The 18548-nt window shown below is 46.7% G+C and overlaps 1 protein-coding gene across 1 annotated transcript in view; it reads left to right on the top strand.

Annotated features, from left to right (window-relative positions):
* Window positions 1-17251, top strand: part of LOC119383695 (uncharacterized) — a 66164-nt gene extending 48913 nt beyond the window's left edge. Inside the window, exons 6-7 of the mRNA XM_037651968.1 lie at window positions 13396-13518; window positions 17039-17251. Coding sequence (XP_037507896.1) covers window positions 13396-13518; window positions 17039-17175 — 260 coding nt within the window. The 3' untranslated portion in view covers window positions 17176-17251. The remainder of the gene's footprint in view (window positions 1-13395; window positions 13519-17038) is intronic.
* Window positions 17252-18548: the final 1297 nt, after the last annotated feature.

The raw sequence follows: 18548 nt of genomic DNA, 5'->3' as shown, positions 1-18548 counted from the left end.
CAATGATGATAGTGTGCACGGACTTCTTGGCGCTACTTCGGAGACAGCAGCCCCTATCAATCCTCTTCTTTGTCGTCTGCTGATCTCCGACATCCTCCGGGGCCTCAAATGTGGTATCATCTAGCTCTAGACTATGTAGCTTCTGCACTGGCCTCTTGACTACTTTGCCCCCTTAATCGCACTAAACAGGCGCACCACACTCTCGTCGTTTCCTGGGTACACTTCTTGAACCCGGGCTAGTGGCCAGAATAACTTGGGCGTGTTAGGAATGTCCACAATCACGATGTCGCCGACCTTTAACTTTCTTGAGTGATGCGCGGGTGAGCGATGAGCAGATGGTAGCTGAAGCAAATACTCATGTTTCCATCGCTTCCAGAAGTCTTCCATCATTTTCTGTCGATGTTGAAACGGCGCTGGTAGTCTTTGGCCCCGTGGCTCGCGCCTTGTTTTGACAATGTATTTCCTTCTGGTAACGTCGTCAGTTGCTGGCCGACTAGGAAATGCGCTGGCGTGAGAGCTGCAGGTTCGCTGGCCTGATCACGACAATACGTTAGTGGCCGTGAATTGAGACCGCTTCAACCTCAGTCAAGATGGTTGATAGTTCTGCTGCTGCGCACAACAGCTTCGGCCTAAAACTTTTCGTAGTGCCGTCTTCACAGTCCCAACCAATCGTTCCCACCAGCCTCCCCACCATGGGGCCGCTTCGACTATGAACTTCCACTGTATCCTTTGGTTTGCAATATAAGCCTGGAAGTCGTCTTTTCGAATAACTTTCCACATTTTTTGTAGCTCCCGACACGTCCTCTTGAAGGTAAGGGCATTGTCGGAGTAAATGGTACTTGGCAGTCCCCTTCTTGCACTAAAACGCCGGAATGCCAATATGAAAGCAGTTGACGACATATCCGAGACCAGTTCCAAGTGCAAGGCTCTCGTCACTGCACACGTGAAAAGAACGATGTACATCTTGGAATCGGAGCTCTCGGATGACTTCGCATACAATGGTCCGGCGAAATCAATTCCTGTAGTGTCGAAAGGTTTCGTCTTTTCTACGCGGCAAGCTGGAAGCGGCGGGTACGGCGCCACGGTGGGTCTCGTGCGAAGACGTACGCATATCATGCATCGGTTCATTGCTTTCTTTGCCGCTTGTCGCGCTCTCGGGATCCAGAAGCGTTCGCGTACGTTGTGTACTGTCGCCGTTACACCTCCGTGCATGACTCGCCGATGGGCATCGCTAAATACCAGCTCGGTGAAACGGTGTCGACTTGGAAGCAGGAATGGATGCTTCACGTCCCAGCTGTCTCTGAGATTTTCTAGTCTTCCGCCGACGCGTAGAAGCCCGCTTTCGTCGATAAATGGTGTAGTTGTGCTACCCATGAGTTACTGGGTGAACCTTGTTTGTCTTCTAGCCACCTCCGCTCGTCGGGAACGCTTCAGTTTGAACTTGGCGGATCCAATATCTCTCGGCTGCCAAGTTTCTTCAGCAGATATGGCTCCATCTTCCTTAGTCTTGAACCTAACCTTGGACACAAAACGCTGCCACCCATGCTGTGATCCGAAGGAGCTTGTGCAGTGAGCTGAACTTCGTGGCATCCAGCAGTGGGGCTAAATGCACTGCGCTGCCTGTTGAGTACAGCGTCGTTGGCTTTGTCACTGTTATGCCTAGCATGTCGTTTATCTGGGGCGGTGACTTCTTTACAGCTGGCCATTTTGCTGAGTCTTTACTGAGCCAAGCGGGTCCTTGCCACCAGACTACGTCGGTAGCCAATGCGTCTAAAGATACACCTCGGGTAATCATATCCGCAGGATTTGTTTCTCCTGGACAATGGCTCCAGGTGCATTCCGACGTATTATCCAGAATTTCCTTGGCTCGGTTCTTGACGAATACGTCTAAAGTCGAAGTCTCTCGCTGTAACCAGCCAAGCACTATGGTTGAGTCAGTCCAGAGAAAACATTGCGCTCTGGGCATGAGATCGCCGAATGTTTTCACTACATATTTTAACAGTCTGCTTCCTGTTAACGCACCCATTAGCTCTAGTCTTGGCAATGATAGAGCTTTCAATGGGGCTATCCTTGACTTGGCTCAGGATGTCAGGATGTTCTCCGGGTTGTAGATAAAGGTGTCTGTTTCTTTGGACCAACCCATTCCTAGAACTTTTGCTTGATGTCCAGCGCTATCCTGGGTAAGCGCATCGTTGGAGTCGAACAGCTGTTCCAGTTCTCTGCTGCTTGAGCTCCATTTCTTTAAAGGCATGCCAGCACCATCCATCAGTTCTTTCGTGTACTTGTAAAGAGTTGCTGCTTCCTCTATGTCATTCGCTCCGAATAAGAGGTCATCCACGTAAAATGACTTCAGAAGTAGCTGTGCTACTGCCTTTTTTTCGGGATGGACTTGTGTCTTCAAGTGATGCTGGATAGTAGCCGTAAGCATGAATGAGCTAGCTGTAGATCCAAAGGGTACTCGGTCATTCGCCAAATCTGTACTTCTTCTTCCTTGAAAGGGACATCAGGTCTTTTGTCAAACCACATAAACCTGAACAGGTCACGGTCCTCTTTTCTTATCTCGACTTGCAAGAACGCCTTCTCGATGTCTGCTGTCATTGGTACTAATACCATCTGAAACGGAGGAGAACCTGAAGTAGGTCCCGGTTTAGGTTCGGTCCAGTTTCAAGGCAACTGTTCAGAGATTTCTCTCCTTTGGCGTGAGACGGCGCATCAAAGACCACGCGGATCTTGGTGGTGAGTGAGTCCTCTCGAATGACCTCCCTGTGTGGCATGTAGTACGTAGGGCCATCTATTGATTCGTTGTCAAGTACAACTTCAGCGTGGCCGGAAACAATGTACTGACGAATCGCTGTATCATATCTCTCCAGCAATCCTTCTGACTTCGAGATACGTTTAACCAGATTTCGTAGTCGGGTAAGTGCGACGCTGTAGTTGTCTTGTAGCATCTCGATATCCGGGTGTTTACGTGGCACGGCTACTTGGTACCTTTTTCCTATCTTTGTCATCTTACTCTCGAAAACAGACAAGGTGTCTGAGCACCCGTGAGTTGCTTCCGTTGGTGCAATTCCCATGGCATCTAACGTCCAAAATGACTCCAGTGTGTTTTGCTCCAATCCTTTAGTTCCTTCAGCTTGAACTCGCAGGACGCATATCACCACCTCGGATGTTCCGCTTATGAAGCTCGTTTTTGTGACAGGACCTTGGAGCGTCCATCCGAGAGTGGTCTTGACCGCTACCAATCCTTGTACTTCCGTGCTGCGTATGATGTCACCGCTCACGATCTTCCACAGTTGATCAGATCCTATGAGCAGGCTAATGCCTTTTTCGCCACACTCTCTAGGCACAGTTGCTCGTATGCCAGCCTATAATTTTGCTCTCGCAATTTGGCTGCGAAGGAGCATTCCATAGCCGTGGCAGGGATGTCGTGGCAAATTACTGGCATGGCTATGGCTTCGATGACGTGCTCGTTGTAATCAAACTGGCTACGTAGGCGAACCTCGACTACATTGCACTTTCTCACACGAGAAGGAGCGTCAGATGCAAACGTGTTCACCGCAAGGCAAGTCTCTAAGGATTTTTAGTCCCAACCGTGTCACCAGGTCTTCCTTAATGAACGTGCGTTGACCGCCTCCGTCGATGATGCCTCTGACATAAGACGTCTCGTTGAAACCGACAATCCAAGAACGGAAAGCCTGTAAGTTGACGGTTTCGTCAAGTTGACAGCTTGTAACTGCAGTAGAACGCGGAGACTCTTCTTTTATCGGCTTAGTAGTCTCAGAGACACGTTGGGTGACTTCTCGCCTCTTGTCGTACGATAAGCTGGGTTGCACAGCGTTGTAGGCATGCCTGGCCCTTGCATGTTGTGCCACACCACCCTCCGCCGGCACTCGTTCGCGCGGTGGCCCTTCATAGTACATCGATAGCACCGCATAAATTTAGCCAGCCGGTCTTTTTTCTCTGATATGGTCAAGGTAGCCCTGCATGCCTCGGTTTCATGCCTCTTAGACTTGCAAAAGAAACATTCGTTCCATACTTGCTTTGATTCTTCGGATGCATGTAGGACCGATGACGACGGCACATGCTTTCTGTTGTTCCCGCTGCCTTTGGTAGAGGACGTCGATGGAGCACATTGCTCTCTTGTTTCGAGCTCTATCTGTGTATACCGCAAGAGCTGCTTCAAGTTTTTCGCAAGACGTTGTGGTTGCCTCTCCTGAAGCAGCGCGTCCCGTGCCTTGTGCTTCATCCTGGAGACGTCTATGGCGGTGGAACGCCACGATGATTTCTTCTAGCAAGAGTTGAAGCATACGTCGTAGAGCATCGCCGAAAAACTACTAGTTGGGATGTCTAGGACGTTGAGGCAGCGGACATTCAGCTGGACTGCGTCGTAAAGCCTTCGCAACTCCCTTGTATCCGATGGAGAGGTCACGGGCTGCAGTTCACGAAGCGCTCTGAAGTGCTGCTGTACGATCCTACTCTTGTCCCCGAACCTCTGCTTCAGCAGCTGGATAGTACTTTCGTAGCACACTTCCGTAGTTGGTAGTCCGGCAATTGCAGCTGCTGCTTCACCTACCAAATAGTTGTGTAGGTAATGAAATTTATCCGTCGTGCTCAGAGTTGGATTCGTGTGGACAGCTCCGTTGAATCTCTCCCAAAACGACGTTTATTGACACAAGTCTCCATGAAACGGCTTGATAGTTAGCGTTGGAAGACGAGGTCCGAAGCTCTGGGATGCAGCTGGCGTTGGGGCAGGCGTCGTGTTGAGCGTCGTCGAAGAAGAAGTCTGTCGCGTGTTACCGAGGCTGAGATCTTCAAGCCGGCACCGTAGGCGCGTCAGAGTCTCGAGTGCCTGGTCGTCATAATTCGCCGCAGACTCGTACTTTCTCTCAAGTTCCTCTACCGGAATCACTTCCTCGAGCTCGGCATTGATCTTCCGAAGTTCGTCACGGCTTGCGACGAGCTTGTCGATAACCTTGCTTAACGCCGTTCGGTCGTTGCAGTCACTCTCCAACAACGTCGTCGCCTCATTCATTACTTTCGTTGACTGGGCTCACCTAGCAGCACGTTTCGCTTTCAGGCGGTCCATGTCTGCTTAGGATCACGGCTTATTTGCTCGTAAGGCACCCGGCTCCGCTCGTTACTTCCCTGGGTGCGGTTCCAATAAGGATCAGGTTGCTCCGGCTGCGGTTTCTAGTGGAAACTCAATGTCGCCGTCGCTCGTTGTCCACGTCGTTGGATCCGCTCGTTATCCCGGGTTTCGGCACCATATGTTGCGGAACGTCGGCCTTCTAATCGTAGCGCCGCCAGAAAGACGGATCCATGAGACTGCAACGAAATGCCTCTAATGGCGACAATCGAACACAAAAAAAAGTACATGATGATAGTGGTGCACGGACTTCTTGGCGCTAGCTTCGGAGACAGCAGCCCACTATCAATTCCTCTTCTTTGTCGTCTGCTGATCTCCGACAGCACAAGGTAGTAGTGGGGCCACTCTGGAAGAGGGACAACGACGAAGTGCTGAAGGGACAGGCTCCGGTCCGCCATTGTCTCAGCGTCTATTTCTGCTTGTATATATTTGTAAATATACGTTTTCTCGTAACATTATTCTATAGGGTCATCTGGCGATGACAAGTTGAAAGTGTTGCCTGGAGTGGCCAAGAATTGAATGCGAGGAGGCTTCAGAGGAGGATTGTACGCATCAAGCAGGATCCACTGGCAAGCACTCGCGAGGTTCGCTTCCGAGCTGTTGTCATCATCACCGCAGGAGATGCTCAATTCACCGCCATTGCTGTCTTCACTTCCGGACACAAGATAAACATCTGTATCCGAATCATCATCACTCGAAGAAGATGACGAAAATGAAAAGCTTCTTTTTCGTGTTGACGAGCCAGTTATGCATGGGTGGCCAGCACCGCAAGCCATCTTTTCATACAAAAGCCGCGCTCTTTCCGCAGGAGAAAAATAAATTGTCAAGTAAATGCTGCCATCTGGTGGATTACACGCAATCTAAACTGTAGAAGAGCGCCTCTTGCCCTGAACGCTAGAGTGGAGTATCTATTCCGCTAGGACGAGCTCTGCTCGTTCAAAGCACTTTGGGGACAGTTTCGGCAGGACGAGCGCCGCTCGTCCAAAGCAGTTAAGGGGCTAGTAAAGTCTGAATTCCCGTGCGACGTAGCATCATGCGATAGGTTTTCCTCATATGTCTTTACTAAGGCGGCGCGGGTGAATATGACCGCATTTTTCGCCTCACTTGTTTTTCGTAACCCTGGGTGCAGCTGAACTCGTAATATATACTCACTGTAATCGAGTATATTCGCTGTAATAAATGGCGACATTTCAATTAGAACAGCAAAGCGAATGGGACGCGATTTATTTCAACATTCATTTTTACAGCGAAAGTTGTTATGAGATCGTTTCAGCGGCCGTTTTACAGCGAAAGCTGTTATGAGATCACAACAAGGGCCGTTTTTGGCAACGTAGTTGTCCGCCGCCGCTGCCGTCGGTGTCCGTAACCGCTACCACTCGAAATAGGAAAACAACGAAATAAGAAAAAAATTCCAGGATGCAACGCGATTCGAACATGGGCCCTCTGCATGGGATCCCAGTGTACTACCTCGGAGCCATAACGGTGCTTGAAACTGCGCTGCAAAAAGACCGTATGCAGGCTTCATGTTGCGAAGGAACCACATTAACACATGCAGTGTAGCGTGCTAGAAGAGTAAAGTAACAACCAAGCGTCACACAACGCGAATTTCGTAACCAGGCGTCACACAATGCGAATTGCGCAACGAGTGGGTTGTTGAATGCTTCCAAACTATTACAAAGGGCTCTCCTAAATTTTTCATCGTCATCAGCCGCAGCATCAACAAAGTGCACAGAGTGCCTTAAAGGTGTTTAGCGGGTACCACGATTCTCTGCAGAATGACGAAAAATGAAATAGTGGCTGCTTCCCTACTTCAAAAAATTATGATCATTTATAGCGTAGTGGGTTCCTCGCAAGTTCACTTCTATAGGTTGCCAAGGAAGCCCGTAAGGCTCCCATGATGCATTTCCTCAGGGTCTCAATAAAGTTCTTTCTCTGTCTCTCGCTTTCTCACGTTGACCTGTGTTACATAGCGTGGTGGGAGAGTAAAATAACAACCGGGCGTCACACGATGTGTATTGTGGGTCGTTTAGAGCTTCCAACCCATTACAAATGGATCAGCCATTATCTTCATCGTCATCAACCGTCGCATCAACAAACTGCGCGTAATTCCTTACATCTGTTGGCACGTTTCTCCGAAGAATGACGAATCATGTCGTGGTGGGTGCTTCCCAACTACACAAAAATTATGATTTGTGGCGTAGTGGATACGTTGCTAGTTTATTTGTATTAGTAGCCACAAGAGAGTGTATAACGGGCTCTAGAAATACCGCTCTTCTAGCTTTCGCTGTGACTGTGCTGCGCTTTCCGCGCAGGCCTGTCGTTTTTTTTTTTTTGGCGCCGTAGTTGTCCGCCGCCACCGCCGCCGCCACCGGTGTCCGTAACCACTATGGCTCGAAATAAGAAAAAAAAAACGAAATAGGAAAAAAGTCCAGGATGCAACGAGGTTCGAACCTGGGCTCTCTGCGTGGGAGCCCAGTATGCAACCTCTGAGCCATGCCTGTGCTTGAAACTGCTTTGCAAAAAAGAAAAAAAGATAAGAAAAAGAATTTTCTGCACCATTGCGCACGTGCTGTACACTCATACACGACTCCAACTCCTTGGAAACCCTAGTTTACGGGCAGCCCTCGTATATTGGAATGACCATGGAGCCAACTATACTGTCACAACCGCTGCTTAATTGCCAATTTTCAACAGAAATTTGCCATAGGATACATAAAAAGCCATAGTAAAACCGTGAGAATGTTAGCAGTAAAGATCACATCACTCTGTCAGAGCTAATCGTGCCTCTAAACCCTTATCTGGTTTGCAAAAAAAAACTACTCGGGATGCGCTAATGGAAGTTACACGAGCTTTCTTTCTGAAAAGCGCTTCCAATATTTTTTGTAACAAGTCACCCCAGGGTATTAAGGAAAGTACATTATTGTTGAGAACCTGCAGACACAGCAAACCTTGCAGTTTGTGGCCAACCGTTATCGTAAATTTGCTGCCAACATACTCCAGTGCTTGTTTCCAATATTTATACTTGATTATACAGGGTGTTTCAAGAAATGTGTCCAGTGTTTTTTAAAAATCACAGAAAGGAGATATCTGCGTGCTACTTGCGGCGTTACCTTTACTGTGGGAGAGGGCATTTTGAGATGCGTACGAACTTGAATTACGGCAGTAATTATGGAAATTAAGAAAATTAACTTTATAACCAGTGGAAATAAGTAGTCGAGTCAAATGGGCGAATGGAAGTCCTTCCTGAGAATATTCCATAGCCGCTTTGAAATTTCTGAAAGGCGGCCACTGGTAATCACCGTGGAGCGATGAAATGTGGCTAATTTTGCGGGCGATACCGAAACCTACGCACCAAAAAGCGCGTCTGCCATTCACTGCGGAAGCGCCCTCCGTGACGACACTGTTTCCCTTGCATGGGGGGAGGGAGGGAGAGGATAAGCAAGCGCCGTTATCATCCGTTGATCTAGATACTTCGTTTCATGGCAACGCTTATCATCCAGAAAATTCTAAGACACGCGTAAAGAGGCCCATGGCGAGCAAAGTTCTGGGCGGCCATCGGTTTCGGAAGAAATGATTGCGAAAGGGGAAGAAACAATGCTGAAATGTCTAGCGGTGAGGGTTCGGGAGCTGCGAGAGATAATCCCTGATGTAAGCTAAACCTGTGCTGACAAAATTTTAACGCTCCATTTAGGGTATACCAAGGTTTGTGCAAGGTTGGTCCCGGCAATGTGCACAGAAGACTAGAAACGGCAAAGTGTAGAATGGGCCTGCGAATGTCTTCAGGCCTGCAAAAAAATGGCGAGTAGTTTTTGGACTCTCTTGTCGATGAGCACGAGACCTTGGTCCACTACACGACACCGGAAACGAAACAACAATCCCGTCTGTGCAAGCATCCAGAGTGGCCGGAGCCTGGGAAGTGCAACCAAACACTGTCTGCCGGCAAAGTGGGGGTGATCGCGTTTTGGGACAGGAAGCCATAGGCGTATCTACCGGGGGGGGGGGGGGGGCAAATGGGGCGCTAGCCTCCCACTGAGCACTGTTAAGGGGGCGGAGCCCCCCCACTTTCGACAGTGGTCATTGACGGCTGCACACTGGGAAACTAACAAGTGAGGCCAATTTTTCCTTCAGCACAGCATTCCCGTAATCGCGTAATGAAATTTCTCCTACGCTTCTGCACTGAAGATTGTTCTGTGTGTCTCACGACTAAGTACTGTGGGCTCTCTGCGGTGAGGACTGCCTAGGTGACTCTTTCGCGCCTTGCGTTCCAGCATTACAGAGGTAATTTAGGTAATAGGAGACGCGAATACGGGCGGGAACCAGTAAACGTTTTGTAACCTGATCAAATGCTCTCCTTTTTCAGAATATTTAGTTTCTTTCCTTGAAAACGAATAGCATCGCCACTGTTCTATATCCAAGCTCCTGCGATTTGATGAGTGTGCAGAAATATCGAGTATTTTAGTTGTGCCTAGTGAGCAGAGCAATAGAGGTTCCCCATTTAGTCTCCTGTTAGCCTGCTTCAACTTGCTTATCATAGGGTCGGCTGCAGCGGTCGCGGTGGCTTGTAAAGGTACGTACGTGCACACTGGCGGAAATGATGCCGCGGCGGTGTCCCGCCCGTCGGCGCCTCCGCGCGAGAAGCAGCGGCAAGCTGTCCACATTGCCGGCACGACAATCACGAGACAAGAGTGGACATGTCGAGGAGCGCGCGTGCCCACCGGCTGCCGGCTCACGGTTTCTCCCAGAAAGACGGAGACGGGTGGCACGGCTGAGGAGAACAATGTCTGGTTGTTATTACGACCAACGTTACTAGAACAAACTTTGATTACGACAGCCCGTTTGAGAAGGAAGCGGAGGAAAAGCAGGCGCTGATTGGTGGCTTGCTTGTGCGGCAGCCGGCGGCAGCGGCGAATGCGGCCGAGCTATTGAGTCGGCCGGTGAGCGGCGGGCGGGAGAATGCCGCGCCGCCAGTGAGTTCGTAACTTAACAAGGCAGTGGACTTGAGCCCATTGAGAAGCCCCAGTTTCAAGTTTGCCCCATAACTTAATCTACCTCACCATGTAGACGATCGGCATCCACAGTTTTCTGTACTAAGAAGGCTGCCCACCTTCAAAGGATTGTGTCTGATCCTATTAATGTTTGTTTTTCTATCTACCTCTCTGTCAGCAACGTTGAATTCACAGAGGGTTGTATACTCGCAAAAACAGCACATTATAGTTATACTACAACTGAAAGTATCCATTATACACATATGAATCCATCTCGCCCGCTGCTGTAAGTAGTCGCTGCCAATGTGACTAGCGGGCAGCCTTCTTGAATTACGTTGGGAAAGAGACACTCTCTGGCTATTCCGAAAAAAGTCAGTTATGGCTCAGCACAGTAACGCGCTGCTTACTGTGCACACTTCATTTTAACGCTGCGTGTTTTCGCAGACTTGTTATGTCGCGTAACAAGAAGACGATTTTATGGCACAACGAAAATTTTTGACGAATGCTAGCGAAGAACCAACGACGAATAAAAATAGTTTATTACTTTTTACGCCGTCATGCGTAAGTGGTAATTACGTGGTGGATCACTTACGCGTCGTTTATTGCGTCATGTTACGAGCAGATGCTGTGAGCATGACCCATAAAATTTCGTCGAATCATTACCCGCGAACGACTAATACAGAAGGAAACAATGCGGGATTGTTTAACCTTTTAATCACCCACATTTTTTTTTCAAAGAAAATTTGAGCTCACACAGTTTACGTAGGCTATTTGGTTCAAGGAGCCGGTGGGGAGGAGTAAAGGGCCACTTCAACACTTTCCGATCCATCCCCCACCCCAACTGGGAAAAGAAGGATGGCGAGAAACGACACCTATTATATAAATTCGTAGCCATTTGTAACCTTATAGCTATACACAACCAGCTCAATGTGGTTTCCATAAATAATAATTGACTGAATTTGGTCTTCTTGTTTAGAAACACATTTTATTAGAGGGCTATAACTGCAAATAAATTGGCACTCGGCTTATCCTGAAGACTTCTGCGAAGTATCTTTCTTTGTCAGCCGCATGCATTGTCTAATAAGTGACAATTTAAGGTACTAGAGTCACAGCAGGTTCTTCATACTAATCATATTCAGAACGCTAAACTGAGACTGTGAAGTTTGCAGAAGAAATGCTGAGATGAAGAACAAGTTAAATGTGGCTGCACTTTTTAAACTTCTTGATAATATTTCCAAAATGGTAGTAAACACTGCTGTGTTGTCGCTTTATAGGGTGGCCCAGCCTGCACAATCCGTTTGTGCAGATTCTCCCTTCATCTAAAACAAGCAGTATTGAGAAGCAAACCATCTAATCATCTCTATGAATGTAAAAAATACACGTCAAATTCACAGAAAATGGGGTTATCTCTCTTTCTCTCTCTCTCTCTCTCTCTCTATATATATATATATATATATATATATATATATATATATATATATATATATATATATATATATATATATATATATATATAGAGAGAGAGAGAGAGAGAGAGAGAGAGAGATGGACGCTATATATATATAGGCGCCAGCCCCTCCGCCCCCCCCCCCACTCGCGAACGAGTTGGTACGCCACTGCAGGAAGCGGCTATTGTGCGAATTCGTGCCTGCTGGTGCAACAGTCAATGCGGACCGCTACTTTGAGAGGTTGAAGAGCCTTCGCCACGCGATTCAGAACAAGAGGGAGGACAGGCATGCTCACGAAGGAAATACGTTTCCATCAGGACAGCGCTCGTCTGCACATCACCCGTGTCACGGACAATTTCTTCAATACATTTGCATGGGATACTGCCACACGCTCGTCCCACAGCCCAGACATAGCCCCCAAGTGAATACTCTCTCTTCTCTGAATCGAAGAAACACCTGGGTAGGACGAATTTCAGAACAGGAGAGGAGCTACTGCTACAATTTCCAACAAAATGCATTGATCTCAACGGCAATTATGTTGAACAATACGGGAGAGCGTAAGCTTTCCGAAAATGTAATAATCGGTGTTAATAAACATGTTTTTTGTTGTGAAAAAACATTGCGAACCTTATTTTACGGACAGCAATCGTATTTTGCTTTTAGTGAACAGCCGCTGCTGTGAATGTAAGCGTTTCTTACGTCCTTACGCATTTTTCGCGCTAGTTTCGCGCAACCGTCTGCTGTACATATATGCTTATAATTTCAAAATGCCGGTTCCGAGAATACTTGAATATTTAACGGAACAGGTAAAGAACAAATTCGACCGTTGTATTTCATCAGAAGTATTTTGTATTCATATGTTCTCGCGCTATACCGTCCAATAGTTCACATATACTCTTATTCTTTACTATGGATCATATTTATCGCGATTTTGTTAATTCGTGCACTATTGGTATTATTATTAGGCAGGAACTTGAAGTCTGCTGAGTAAGCACCTGGAAATGTGGCGCCATATGCGCAACAAGCTTCTATGAAAAAAATTGTCCGTTAGAGTGTATGTGAGCTGGTCTTAACTCCGAAGATGTTATTAGTGAAACCGTAATGCCATTGGCAGAAAACGTTCACAAAAGAATGACCTTCTGCATATGCGTTCATGCGCTAAACCAAATAGTTTAATATTGAGGGCTTCATTTTTAAGACCAACTTTGCCATGCCACTTCCTCTCATGTTAATTGCGAGGGGTCGAATAATTGAAAGAAGCAATGAGAAAACTAAGCCAGTAGGAAAGTCAATATAGTTTCTTGTGCTCAAACAACAGAAAAAGAAGAGCTGTGTTATAGAATATAATAAACAAGTACATATAAAAGTAATACCCGCGACAACAAAAATAAAAAAACACGAGAGATTAGAAATAATACGCAGCAGACAATACTTTTAATCACTGAACATGTGACGACAGTTTTATTTAAACGTGATAACATGGCTGCGGGAGGCTACGTTCAAACGGGTTATTGCATCGTCATCAAATAAATACTTCATTTATAAAGAAGCAAGACGTCAAAAGCCGCATATACACTTAACATCTACTGTGTACAAAACTATCTCTGTAAGAGGAGACCGAAACGCAGAGGACAGCAACCTAGATTAGCACGGATGCTCTGGACTCAGTAATTCACCTAACCAATTTGTCATGTTCCTTTCCTTACATTTCTCGTAATGAATGCTGCCGACTTTTTTCGCTGTATGTTTTGATAAGCTACAATACTGAGATAGGTTTTTTATGCTGTGCTGCGGTTAACGAACTATTCTTTTTCAGCGTCCTGGGCAAGCAACGCTTGTAAATATTATGGCCTAAAATGTGAGCCCTTGGACTCTTGCGCCCAGAAGCTGAGGCTGCCACTATCAGGCTGCGACAACGATTATGTCTGCTGCAACTGGAGTAAGATGCAGATATTTTATTCGCATATTTTTTGCTATATCACATTTATTCCGATGCAGTTATTTAGTGCAACCGCTAAAACAAGCCTTTGAAGTGTATATTTCTTGCTGGAAGGCTAGGTTCAACAAACAGGAGTAAGTGCCTCAGATGGGCTGGCCTGTCTGAGGCACTTTCTCCTGTTCAACCTATCCCACTCCGTGTTTCCATGTGCCGGCTGCCATCTTGACTTTGCTGAAAGGCTGTATTTCTGCTGTCGTAGTAGAGGCATTGTAAGGCGCGAGGTTTGGCAGGTCTCATTACCCTAGCTGACTTCCGCCGTCGCCCGCAGAAAGGGGTGTTCGTGAAACCTCCGACGAAGTTCGGGTTCCTCGTGACCCGACCTCCGCGAAATTTTTGGCTCACTTGACCAGTTGTCCGTGAGCGCCCCTCCAGAGAAATACGGGGCTCCCTGCCTCCGTCCAGCCGCCGATAATGGGGGGAAAGCGTTCTGGCCGCCAGGTGCACACATAATTGTCACGGTCTGCCACGATGATTTCCAGAGACAAACATAATAGCGAGTACCGTTGACAGGCGTTCATTTTTGAACGCACATCGAGGTTCATGAACATACACGTGATGATTTATTATCACTTCGGTGACTTCCCCTGCCTAGGAACAAGTTAGCCCTCCGGTTGTCACAGGAATATAACTTTCGTTTCTTGTGGAAAAATAAAGATGCTTGATAACGTGCAATAGAGGAATGAGTGGAGGAAGCCTGAGTAGTTCATAACGAGACTTGTTTAGGTTAAATGCCTGTGGCAGCTTGTTGCACAGGCACTGAAGCATCACGAGAAAAGAATAACAGAGAATAGAAGATGTAGCAGTAAGGGAATTCGTGTAAAATGTACGAGAGGTGCGTATTCGCCTTAAAGAAGGTACTATTGCATAAATAAAAAAAAATTCGGACAATTCAAATTCACACTGTTTGCATGACGGTCACGCGACTGTTGATCACCTTTATCATAATGCGAAGATCGATTAAACAAAAGACCATACTTAGCAAATGTGATGAACCGGAATTGAAAATAAAAACAACGCAAATCAAAATGTCAAACGAACTCATTGTGGTTAGAAACAAATATTTGAATTCCTTAATATTTTTGTCATTTTTGTCCGTCACTATTTATAATTATTATTTCCTGCTGCAGTGTATTACTTTTTGATAATTCATTGGCATACCAACACGAGGCGGAAAGTGTTCCATGCTTATCTTCCAATCGCCTCAAAGACGAGTCACTAACTGAGTTTTTCTTACAGAGGTCACCCACATAGGTGTGTTCACAGGGGGCGGGGGGAGTCTTTGTACCCACCAGAGGGGGGGCGCCAAATCTGCCTCGTATATATTAGCTTGGTTGGACCTGTTTAAAGTGCAAGGTTATGGTTATGCAGGTTTTTGACGATAATGTCTGCCGAGGACCATTGATGTTGCATTCTGAGAGCTTTTACTTCCTATTTTTTACCCCCGGAGAGCCAGGGACGAAACACTGGCCGTTCTGAAATGCACGTCATCGCTTCATTTTAACGTGATATCACGAAAGAGCTCGTTTAGCGGAAACTTCGGTGTCGGCGGCTACGTCGTTGGTTGTGAGCAAAAAATTGGCGTTGTCCGTGAGCCAAAATTGAAGAGAGATGCAAAATAAAAAAAATTCATAAATTAATCAATAATAAAAAATGCAAATCAATGAATAATAAAAAAAATCACCGACCCGACTGAAAACCAAACCCAGGCCTACTGCGTGGCACGTAGTTGTTTTACCGCGTAGCCACGCCAGTGCTTCAAAGTGCTTCGTATAAAAGCGCTATAAGAACGTCATGAATCGTAGAATTGCACCGTGCTCCAAAACACGTGAACTTCGCAACGAGTGGGTGATTAAAAGCTGACTACCCAATACAAAGTGCGCAGCTGTGCATGTGCGTATGGTGCTTTATGGACGCGTTGTGGGTACTTTGCCAGTCTGCAAAAGGAAGAGCTAACGCGTAGTAGGCACTTCGGAAGTAGGTATCCTAGGATAGTTTGAAACGGCCAAGGTTAAAGGCACGAAAGTAACTTTCTATGCGGCACGGTTGAAGGCGATGCGCACAGGGCCCAATTACGCTATAGCGTTCTACTCTTGAAGTCGAAGCTCAAGCGTCCTCCAAGTTTTCATTTTTGCATCCACTTTGAAGCTAGTTTTCGTTCGTACTCGATCCACGGCAGACAAGGGCGTAGGGGCTACTGCGGCGCGACTTCACCCCCGTAATGCGGCCTCATTACGTAATACGTAATGAGGTTTTTTAGGTAGGTTTTCTTGTTAACTCCGGTTTTATTATAGTAAAGTGAGTAGGGCAGCTTTTAATCTGAGTTTAATACGACGGGTACAGAGGGATCCTGGTGGAAGCTCAGCCAATTCATTACAGTGCAGCTCTCTCTTTTTTTTCCGCACTCCCTCAAAACGCACCTGTCAGCTCGCTTTTGTATTCACTCTAGAGCGTCAATGAAGGTTACTTCGGCAAGGTGCGCAACAGCAGAGCCATGCTGCAAAATATTCCAACACGGGTAATATATACCATGAGTTTTGAATTCGCAAGCGAGCATCGCAGATTTCTTGCAATGGATTTACTTATTCAAAATGGTGTTGTTCATTGTTCAGTGATAATAACTATACTCATAATAGAGCTTCTGTTCGATTTGTCCGACTAATGTGAAGATAAAACTGAGTAGAATGGCTACTTACGCTACTTTGAACACTTTGAACATGAGTTCTCGCTCGTTTTTCTAATACGCCCAAGGGCAACCCTCGGTCGAGGGCAATGTCTGGGAAGTTTGGGGCACAATGATACCGTACCGATTGCTGGATGTGTAAATAATTTTGCTGCAATTTTCTAAACAATGCCACAAGTTTGTATTTCATTTGCACAAGCGCTTCACACGGGTGCATGTATTAAATTATAGCCACGTGGTGCCTCATAAGGTAATATATGCGTCAAGATCAGAAATTCATTACTTCAGCTTTGGATAAGGGCATTCTGATTTGACACGCCTGGATAGCATGACCAGTGCAAATCACTGCTTTAGCGCGAAAACTGGCGAACATGATGCGTAACCGCTGTACAAAACATTTGCACTGCCTCTTAGTTTTTGTTATCTGTAGGCTTCGACCCATGGAATTTTTAGTAAAATAGAGCTAAGTCTCTTTCATTGCAGGAATTTCAAATATGTTCGCATACCTAGGTTTTCGACGAATGCATGCAAGATAAGTCGCTTTGATTGTCGAACGAACGATAGCTAAAACACAACAAAATTATCAAACATATTTTGCCTCCGAAAAAACGATCGGAACTGCCACTCAGCTTGGGTGATTTCAAAAACATCTGAATAATTTAGCTCAGGCCGCTCGTTAGCTTACACCTTCAGATACTTCAGATGTTTCAATAGTAGCGTTGTAAACATCTCATAATACTTTAAGATTCATCCGTTAATGTTCTACTTTGTGTTTTGCAGAGAAAACCAAACACTGCTCTAAGGTTGGCGGGCAATGCCGCATGAAATGCAAAGGATATGAAATTCCTTACAAGTACGCCAAATGCACGTTAAATGTCCGAACGTGCTGTATAAAGGTACAACAGAAGAAGTTTTAATTTCATTGGCACGCACCATGCGTATATGGGGTTCAGCGTGGGGAATTAATGGAGCAATAAAAATAAAAGGTGGAGAAAAAGCTGCGACAATCTTATTTTGACGTTACGGTGTGCCTCTTCTGTGTGGGTTGTTTATTGATACCGACAAATAGAAGGAATTCAGGAGAGAATTTGAAAAAAATTCGGCTGATCCCACGCCTTGTGGGAATCGGTTTTTTGCGCAGCAGTTGGCGAGTATTGTCTATGCTGAATTTTTTTGGCTTTGAGCTAAGCGTTGGGATGTGTATCAACGTATTTTCGTAAGTGTAGTAAATATGTGCACACCGTAGGATTACGCCACTCTAAACAAAAAAAAATATTCAAAAGAGGGTCACGGCACCGTGACTCTCTTCGGGTGTCCATGTGACCCCTTTTGGATTGTAGGACCCCCAAAAAAAGAGAGTTAGCATTTCGGCGGGATAACTGGACCCTCCTGAAGCACGTTTCGATTGGCTTCCGTGACGTAGGAGCAGTCGTATACGCCATACATATCGCGCGTTTGCCGTTCGGCGCATTTGTGGCGTGGTGGCTCGCCCCGCTCGCCGACGGAACCGGAGTGGCGCGCCTTCTCTGCCTCCTCTCTCCGTCTCCTCGGTTTATGGATATGCGTTGCGTGGTTGCGCGAGATGCGTGTCTTGAAGTTTTGTGTTCGAGCAAATACGTGCATCTTTCGTGGTGTTGACGACTGGCTACGTGCTCGAAGGGACGCTTGGAGGGCGGAATATTCATGGAGCCGCGGACACGGACAACGTGCGCCTGTAAACGGTGAGCGTATGCTTTCGTAGGTACTAATTATACAGCTTTAGCTGGCCGGCTGCAACAGTTCTGCGGAAGTAATGTGCCAGCCATTTCCAAAACCAGCCTGCGTCCGCGGGGCTGTTGCGGATACGCAACTAAAACTGTCACTTAACGAGTTGACACCGTTATGCGTGTTGCGGTACAAACTCTCATAAAATAAGCGATGCAAACAGTTACCATGGGTCATTGTTTCCTGATCTCATATTGTGTCTGCACTGCTGAAGGTGCAATATGTCGTTGTGAGATGCGCTTTAGTCTACTTGATAATAACATTTAATCGACATCGATTGTGCAGCAGTCTTCAGCGCGTCAGAACGCGAAAAAAAAGTCTGTGTGCAGAACGCTTAGACGCACTATATATAATGGTTTTCTGTGGCTTAAAGACGGTAGTTTGAGGTACAGATATAGTACGATGTTTCCAGCACGTACGCGGTAGTCGCTTAAGCTGTACACGCCTCGCCGGTAAGGTGAAAAGCTCGAGGCTTTCGACAGCGCGCGTTGTTGCGGCCGCCGCCGTGCACTCCTTTTCCCTCGTT

This window comes from Rhipicephalus sanguineus, chromosome 2, assembly GCF_013339695.2.
Source record: "Rhipicephalus sanguineus isolate Rsan-2018 chromosome 2, BIME_Rsan_1.4, whole genome shotgun sequence".
NCBI lineage: Eukaryota > Metazoa > Arthropoda > Arachnida > Ixodida > Ixodidae > Rhipicephalus > Rhipicephalus sanguineus.
This window is presented reverse-complemented; position numbering and strand designations above follow the sequence as displayed.